General features: G+C 33.3%; 1 protein-coding gene across 2 annotated transcripts; it reads left to right on the forward strand.

The window, feature by feature from the left end:
* The first annotated feature begins 1,030 nt into the window (after nt 1-1,030).
* On the forward strand, nt 1,031-8,291 carry LOC134853107 (zinc finger protein 407-like). Of its 2 annotated transcripts, none has more exons than XM_063869050.1 (6): nt 1,031-1,199; nt 2,275-3,299; nt 4,286-4,476; nt 6,171-6,380; nt 7,040-7,216; nt 8,072-8,291. In XM_063869050.1, exons 1-6 carry the CDS (start codon nt 1,035-1,037, stop codon nt 8,176-8,178), a joined length of 1,875 nt encoding a protein of 624 aa, XP_063725120.1. In that variant the 5' UTR covers nt 1,031-1,034; the 3' UTR covers nt 8,179-8,291. The 2 variants fall into 2 exon arrangements, with proteins under 2 accessions (XP_063725120.1, XP_063725121.1); XM_063869051.1 differs by having other exon boundaries at nt 7,064-7,216.
* The last annotated feature ends 338 nt before the right edge of the window (nt 8,292-8,629 follow it).

Consider the following 8,629-nt stretch of genomic DNA (forward strand, 5'->3'; position numbering starts at 1 on the left):
ATTTGATTTTTGGCGGTTTGTTCTTTTTTTGTTAAAAGGAAAGTAAACTCCACTAATGGACAGCCAAATTGTAAGCGTAGCTGACTTCTCGTTTGAAATGTGTTTTTTTTTTCAGATTTCACAGCGGAAAAAATTTACAAATTGATATAGTTTTCTTAAAATTTGTCAAAAAAGGTCAATCATCTTTTTTGAATTCGAAAAAGCTTTGTGGCGATGTGTTTTTATTTGAAATTCGAAATTTATATTTGTTTTCACATACTCAGTCAACTTTTTCTATTTCTTTGCGTTCTTTGCAGGGCTTGATGATATATTTTTTTCCCAAATTTTTCGTAGCTCTAGTTTTATTGAAATCGTTTTTCTTTCGGCTAGAAAAGCCTTATACGCTTATATTTTCTTCTTAATTACCCTTTCTTGTTTTTTTTCCAATTCTAGTTGCCCACTGAGACTTGTCTTTGTTGACAGACTCTCCTCAAAATGGAATGGAGGCAAATTTTTATCAACGTTTTGAAAAATTCTTTTACGGTACGTTGTTGCAACTTTCGCTATTTTTTGTTGGCTAGCTTATGCTATGTTTACGATGTATCGCAAGTGGTCCGAAGCTACTCTTTGCCTCCGTTTACATGACATTTTCCAAAGTGTAATTTTCTCGTTTAGAAGATGCTGTTTCAAGTTTTCTTTTTAGTTTCAAATTGTCGATTTAATTCAAATGAGCCATATCCGCTCAGTGTAAATTTATATACATCATGAAAAAATGGACCATTAGCGTTTTAGTTTTGAAGGCTTGTTCCTCTATGTTATGGAATATTGTAGTTTTTTTGGGCCTTTGCAGCTTTGCCTCCATAATACGCTTGGCTCAGCGAAGAGTTTTGAGAACACTCTTGTGGATACCAGTGTGCAAAAAGTGTGATTTCATGCTTTTATTCTTTAAATTTCCGATTCAACTCATATACCTGTTTGATTACGGATGATTACGTAATACGGATGATCTCTCTAACAACAAAAAGTACATAATTTGGTATTTTTCAGAAGCGGCCATGCACATTAAACTCCAGGACGAGTCCCTTGAGATTTCAGTGTTTCTGGACTTCGCCAATTTGGACCAGGCCTTCAAGCAGAGTGAGAGTCTCATGTGTAACTTAGTAGATGTCTCTTCCTGTCTAAACGTGGGAGGGGTAGTCGTGAGTCGCTGTGAAACAGTCGTAAGTATAACGAACGGGGCCTAGGAAATTAGACGACAAGAAATTAGACTAGAAATTAGACGACAAGAAATTGGACGACCGTAAAGAAACGGAAATTACGGACAACCAGTATTTACTCAGCCAAAATTTAATTTAAGTCTTCAAATATATTTCTCGCAATTTGCTCGTTAGTTATTGTCTAAATTGGACAACCAGTATTTACTCAGCCAAAAGATAATTCAAGTCAGTAAACAAATTTCACGCAAGTTATTGTCTAATGTTTTTTCTGATAGTCTTATTTGCTTGTCGTCTAACTTCCTAGACCAGCAAAAAGAGTTAAAGAATTAATTTAAAAAAGCAAATTACTTTTTAGTTGATGAGGCGAGTCACATAAATGTTCAATTTCACCTTAAAACCTTGGTCTTATATAAAAATTGCTGTTTTGATTGCTGTGAAAGTGTTAGGTATTTTGACGAGGATATTTGGTGCAATGTTTGGGTTCTTTAGAGTTTATTTGAAATTTAAAATTGTTCGAAAATAGGGAAAACGATCTGGTCTTTATTGGTCGGTATTTTTTCAAAATTCGTTAATTATGGTGCTGTTTTGTAGGGTATTCACACATTTCGCCCTCACACCTCTTGCCCCTAAAATTGTACATTAAGAAAGCGGCAGTTAATTAACTGTGTAATAAGTTAGGGACGAAACATGCGAGGACGAAATGTGTGAAATTATTAAGGGGGAAATGTGCCACTAGATTGAAGAGAGGCGAAACGTGGGTCGTTTTGATCCCATATGTATTTTGCGCTGATGACAAAATTTTCCAAAAGAACTGCTGGCTGATCGACCTTAAAGCTTTCCTAAAATCGCCTTTGGCGCCAATTTATGCTAGTTTTGAGTGTAGAGAGCGCGCCGAAAAAAGCGATTTTTTGGTTAAAACTTTCAATAAAGTGCCTGAAATTGCTGATATACTTTTTTTTCGAGCAAATGTAGGTCGGTATTTTTCTGAAAATTAATTTTTCACCCTGGCTAGCTCAGTCAAGTAGTGTTTTTCCAAGATTTCTGGTGGGAACAATATTTACCCATTGATCTTTTTTAGAACCAATCCGATTTTCCACCTCTTGAAGCGAATCCAACTTCAACTCAGGAGTCGAGCAGCGAAGAACAAGAAACAACAACCACACCTGATAATGAATCATCAATTCGAGAATCCATGTTAAACATTCTGAATACTGAATCACCAACTAGGGGAACAAAAAGACCTTATGACAACGATTTATGGAGTAGCACAACGTTTAACCACGACACTCAAAGTAGTCATGATGGACTTAATGGATCAAAAATGCACAAACAAGAACCAAACATAGTTCCATTTCACTCAGAAAACTTAATTCCATTCAATTCTATCGAAATTCCAACAAACTCATCAGAAATCACAAGAAATTCTGCCGAAGTAGCGAGCAGCTCAGCAGTTTTGAGAACTACGCCAGTTATTCAAAGAAATACTCAATTTTCCTCAGATGTAGAAATTCCAACAATACCTCAAGTTCCCCGAAAATTAGATTGTCTGAGAAAATCAGAATATTCCAGAAAGGCGGAAATTCCGTTACCCGAAATCGAAGAGCCAAACTGGGATGAGATTTTGGAGAAAAATCCAGGAAAATTGTGTCCAAATTGTAGTTATGTCGCAACAGATAAGTCGTCACTGAAAGTTCACTACAGACTTAAACATATGGGTGGAGCTGGCTTGATAGAAATCTGCAAAATTTGTCATCTGAGAATAAAAACGAAAGGCGGGATGAAAAAACACTACATAAATGTTCACCATTTATCAGAAGCAAATGCGAAACAGTTAACGTGGAACTTGGACGGTAATGGTTCTAGTTTAGAAAACGGAGGTTCCGATCTCTATTCGTGCAATACAGACTACAGCTGTACTGAGATGATTCAACCGAGTATGCCGACTCAAATTGCCAACAATTCGTCGTTTGACGAGAATTCGCTTTCATTGGAAATGGTGGAGCCGAAATGGTTAGATGAGATTAAAAACAACGAGCGCCAGTGTAAATTGTGCGACTACTTTGACGGGTCGGAATATGGCGGGAATATTAAAAAACACTACAGGTTCACTCATGTCCATGAAAAGTCTCAAAAATTTCAAACAAAATAGTGAAACAAAACCAAAAACTTCACAAAAAGGCACATTCCACAGCTTTTTTAAAAAAAAAGAATAAGCAAAAATATTACACAATGTAACAAAAAAATGCAAAAAGAGGAACATGAAATAGAGACCTTAACACTAGCAATATAAGTGTGCAAATTTTGATTGATTATTAGTTTGAGATAGCACTCTCGTCGGGGTCTAACTAAAGGAGAGTTGGGCGAAGTGATGTTAGTTGAATAAGACAACTAGTATTGAGTCCTCGGAATGATTGAAATACGGAATGATGGACTTTTTTGAAATTCAGTAGACACTTTTTAAATAGGTATCATTCTTTCTTTTAAATTTTTAAAGTTTTAACTCAATTGGGTCGTTAATTTGAACGAATTATTTTGAAAAAACGACGTAAATAAGTTATCATTGAACGAAGAACAAAAAATGCTTGTCCGTTAAAGTTGAAATGAAATGAAAATTTCATCAGTACAGTTCAAATTAATTCTCTTTGAAAAAAAGTTTGTGTCACTGAGAAATTGAAAAAACAATTTAAAAATTGTAACAATCAATAAAAAAGGGTATATTCCCATAGGTCCCAATTTTCATAGTTCCCAAAATAAAAATTAGTCGCTTAAGTCCCAAAATTTATCTTCTTGAATTCTGATTGATTCTAATTTGAGCCAACGAATTTATGGAATGATTATTTACAGTTCTAGCAGCATAAACTCAAGCTGCGTAAAAAACTTTTAGCAGCATAAAAAGCGTTGGAACTAAAATTCGCATTTAAAAAATTTTGATTTTTTTTATTGAATTTGAATTATCTGTGAATGAATGTCAAATAGACATCAATCGGTTATAGTTAATCATAGTCGGTTAACAAAAAACTAAAAATTTGAATAAAGTTATCAAATTTAAATTATGATGAAAGAGTGTTAAGTGGACATAAGTATTGCAGGTTGAAACACTTTGATGGTCTGGGTCTAATAGAGACATGCAAAGTGTGTCTGAACAAGATAAGAACGAAAGCGGCCATGAAGAGACACTACATGAAGGTTCATCAGATGGAGGAGACGGATGCGAAGACACTCACCTGGGGCACCACTGGAAACCCAAGAGTGTTTGCAACAAGCGAAGTGGAGTCCTCAGGTCGACCTTACTTGGGGCTCTTTATTTCTTTTTTTAATTTTAGTTTTTTTTAATTGAGTTTCTTTTTTTTCTCCGGTAAATATTGTGTCTAAGTTAGCATTTTTTGGGGCTCTCTAGAAATATAATTGAGATACATAATTTTTAAGCAATGAACGGAAACGTTTAAAGATTTATAGATTTTTCTGTGTAATCGGTATACGAAATAGAATGAAAGGAAGTTTTTTCCATCCAAAAATAAAATGAAACCAAAAAAAAAAATCAGGAGCAGTTTTTTGTCGACTGTTTCTCTTTGTTGATTTTTTGTCGGCTCTTTTGCCGTGTATTGCTCCTCAACTAGTTCTCATAAAAATTGGTCTTGCTGTTTCAATTTACTTTTGCAGCGTTATTAAGATTATTCAACGTTGGTATTTTTATTAATCACCAAAATTTTCTGTTAACAAAGTGAGTTTTGAAATGGAGTTCAGCTGTTCGCTGCATGGATTTTTCTAAAGGCGCCTTTGGCGCTAATATATACTAATAATGAGGGGGAAGCGCGCGCCGAAAAACGCAATTTTTTTTTTCAAAATTTTTAAAAAAGTGCCTAAAAACAGCTTTTTCAGCCTGTTTATTCAAAATTATGCCTGCGGCACAGAAATTTTTTTTTGGCCAAAACAGGGACTTTTTAGTGCTTTGGTCGATCAAAAAAAGGTTGACAAAAATTCGAATTTGAAAATTGTCTTAGTCACTATTTTTCTCTCAAAAAAGTGGTCACCCTGGTTTGGCCAAGCATTCAAGAGCGTGGCAATTTTTGCTTTGATTTCTTGAAAATATTTGGTTTTTCATCCACGGTCAATTTTTTTCGTTCTTGTTTTATTTTGTTTTCTTACCATTTTGTGTCATTTCGTTGATGGCTAGATGGATTTCTGCAAATTCTTTTTCGTTGTTATCTTTTTATAATTAAGATTTAATTTTTTTCGAATTATCCGGTTTTTACAATTTTGGTTTTTTTATTTTCGTCTTAGCTTTAAAGAAACGATAAATAAGGCTTTTGCGGAAATCTTTTGATCGACTTGCACTTAATTCGATTGAAATGAACTCAGATCCTTTTGTCCGATCCTTTCCATCTCTACACAGTGATTGTAGTCTTTTGCTAGCTCGCATATTATGTTCAAATAACTGATATCTCTAAGAATTGCAAAATTTCATATAATTTTGTTTTTTTTTGGTCGACAATTTTTTTTTTGATTTTCTCATTCTACTCGAATAAAAAAAGCGACGTTGAATGAAAGTTTTTTTTCTATCAATGAACCAAAGCAATGGTTTGTCTGATTATAGATTTTTAATTGGAATCCCACAAAATCGAAAATATCGTGAATAATTTGAGTTAGTTTTTTTGAAAAAGTGGCGGTTTGTCAGCTTTTTCTAGATAAAAATTCGGTATATGCAAGTTTCCCAAGTGTTTTGTACCGCAAGTGATTTGAAATTTGAAAAGATGATTTTTGAGATGAACAGCATCTAGTTTTTTTTAGTCATTGATTTAAATCGGCTCAAAATTTTTTTTATATGTGAAAATAGAAGTTTTTTGGCAATTTTCAAAAATGTGTGTGAAATTTTAGTATGGTTTGTACGTGTTATTTGAATTTCATTGAACAAAGTGCTTGAAAATTATTACGTAGTTTAAGGAGCCTCAAGTTGAATCGAATGATAATTATCAGCTTCGATGGTGGTGCGAGATACCTATTCCCTGACTAACTTCACCGCCAATGGAAACGGAGTGGATGTCAATTCGATGGCACTACTATCACCTCCCCCACCAGCGCCAACTTCAAATGGTCATCATTACATGTTAAACAATGAGGAGTCGCAGAGTTCAGTTTCCCAAGTGAATCTGCTGGATTTGACTCAGAATAATGAAAACAGCGAAGGTAAGAAGGAAGGTGTTTTTTATCAAAGCCCAAACGTCCTCTCGAATGATTCACATAGTGTTGTTTTTAGTGAAATTGTGATCATTTTTCATCATCACTTTGAGGATGTTTTTGTCAGAAATTTGAACAACGGTTTTTCGAAAAAAAAAACATTAGAAAGACGTGAACTTTGTGAAGATTTTTAGATAAGACGTGTTGATTTTTTTGTCGTTTTTAAAAGAAATTTGCTCTGATTTTGCTATCTTATTTTTGATTTCTTTTTCAAATTCAATTCATTCGATGCTTGTGCTTGCGAAGTGTAGCTTCATATCTGTTTACAAAGTTTGATAGAAAAAATTTTAAATCGGCTTTTTCGGAATCAGCTCATGCTGTATTTAGTTTCCATCTCTCGTGAGTTTTTTGCCTTTGTAAAAAAGAATTCAAGTTCATCGTTTAAAAATGATTATTAATGAATACTGTTGATTTCGTCAGTTTTTGTTACTCAAGCACTTATGTTTCTCTCAAAACAAAAGATACAAAGATGAAAATTACAGATAAATTTTTGTGTGAAAAACAGGAAAATTCTTACGAGGTGTTGTAAAACTGTTTGTGTTGTAAAAATGTTTGTTTATTACATTTGCTTTAATATGACATGTTATAACAATTTTTTTCTTCTGCAGTCATGAACAACAAGGTTGTTACAGTTATTGCAGACGAGCCGAAGTTCTTGGAGGAGCTGGACCCGAGTGAGAAGAAGTGTCAAATGTGCAATTATGTCGCATCTGCCAGGGGCAGTCTCAAGATACACTACAGACTGAAACACTTCGGGGGCATGGGACTGATCGAGACATGCAAAGGTAAGAAAAAAAAGGAACACATTATTCGTTAAAGATCAGGATTTGAAAGGAAGTGTACATCGATAAGACGAAAATAAGTATTTTTTCACGCTTTAATTTTGAAAAACCGCGGGCTCCACTGAAAAAATACAATCGGATAACTCAGGTTTTACAAAAATGGTGCAATATTTTTAATATGTGGCCATTTAAAAACATAACATTTTAAAAAAGGGTTAAAAGAGAATAATTGCTGTTGTCATAACATATACTAAAATACCGGAGCTTAAGTCTAACGTAAACATAACAATTTCTCAGTTCCGAAAGTTTTCCGAAAGCATTACATTAACAAAATTAAGGAAAAAAATGAATAGTATGCTTAGGAAATAATTTTAATGAAACATGTGTAGTACGTTTTGTTGTATGAGTGCACGTAAAGCGTGAAATTTTTAAATCAAAAAGGTGACAGCAAAAAAGTGAGGATTGTTTCCTAGAACTTGAATATTGAAGTTATACATATTGAATTTTTGACGTACAGCAAAAAACCAATAGTTATCTGAAGCCAACAGTATTAAGAAGTTATTGTGTTTTACGATTACGACCCAAGTTTGTGGTTTTTTATAAAATGAAATTTTTAACCTAAATATTGAACTTGGTCCAAATTAAACTATGCAATGTAAAGATTTTAATTTTTTTTTTCATAATTTTGGAGCCGTTGAATAGAAAAGACCCAAATATTAATCACGAAATGAAATGAAAAAAATAGTAATATTAAAAAAATAATTTTAAAAAATAAGAATATTTAAGTTATTTATATTTTAAATGTAAAATACACTCGTCAATTGTGCCGCCTATACTAATACATTGTCCTTTTTTAAGTGTGTGGAATTCAAGTGAAAACGAAAGGATACATGAAGAAACATTACATGGTCATGCATGCTATCGGAGAGGAAGACGCGAAGCTTATGACATGGGGGAAAATGTAGTACCAGTACCCCCCCCCCCCATTCACATCTGCCGATCTGATCTATTGTAGTTTCTTTATTTCAAATTTTATCGTCTTTTCTCGCTGTTGTACTTGTTGTAGCTCGTCAAAATAGTTAATAACAAAAATTTTATGCTAAAAAATTCAAGAAGTTTTAAGCAAATTTTCGATATTAAAGAGAGGCGTGCCGAATTTTTTTTTAGTTACTTTTCATATTTTAGATACTTTTTAGATATTTTGTTAGCGTAACAGAGTTTTCGATTGTGTGAAACATGAAAATTGTTGAATGTTAAAAAAAAATTCAGTAGTTGAAAAACTGACTTATTATTAACTATTTTCAATTGGCATGTTATAAGTTGCCGTCTCAATTAATAGATTATATTTTATTTTCTCGAGCGATGCAGTAAATGTTACATGACCTCTTAAAAGTTAAACTCAATTGTAGTTCTGTT

The sequence above is a fragment of the Symsagittifera roscoffensis genome, chromosome 8, assembly GCF_963678635.1.
Source record: "Symsagittifera roscoffensis chromosome 8, txSymRosc1.1, whole genome shotgun sequence".
NCBI lineage: Eukaryota > Metazoa > Xenacoelomorpha > Acoela > Convolutidae > Symsagittifera > Symsagittifera roscoffensis.

Excerpts from the sequence above, each read along its gene's own strand:
- LOC134853107 (XM_063869050.1), top strand. The coding sequence starts at position 1,035 with ATGCACATTAAACTCCAGGACGAGTCCCTTGAGATTTCAGTGTTTCTG. Across the intron at positions 1,200-2,274 it reads TGAGTCGCTGTGAAACAGTC|AACCAATCCGATTTTCCACC; the intron begins GTAAGTATAACG and ends GATCTTTTTTAG. Across the intron at positions 4,477-6,170 it reads AAGCGAAGTGGAGTCCTCAG|CTTCGATGGTGGTGCGAGAT; the intron begins GTCGACCTTACT and ends GATAATTATCAG.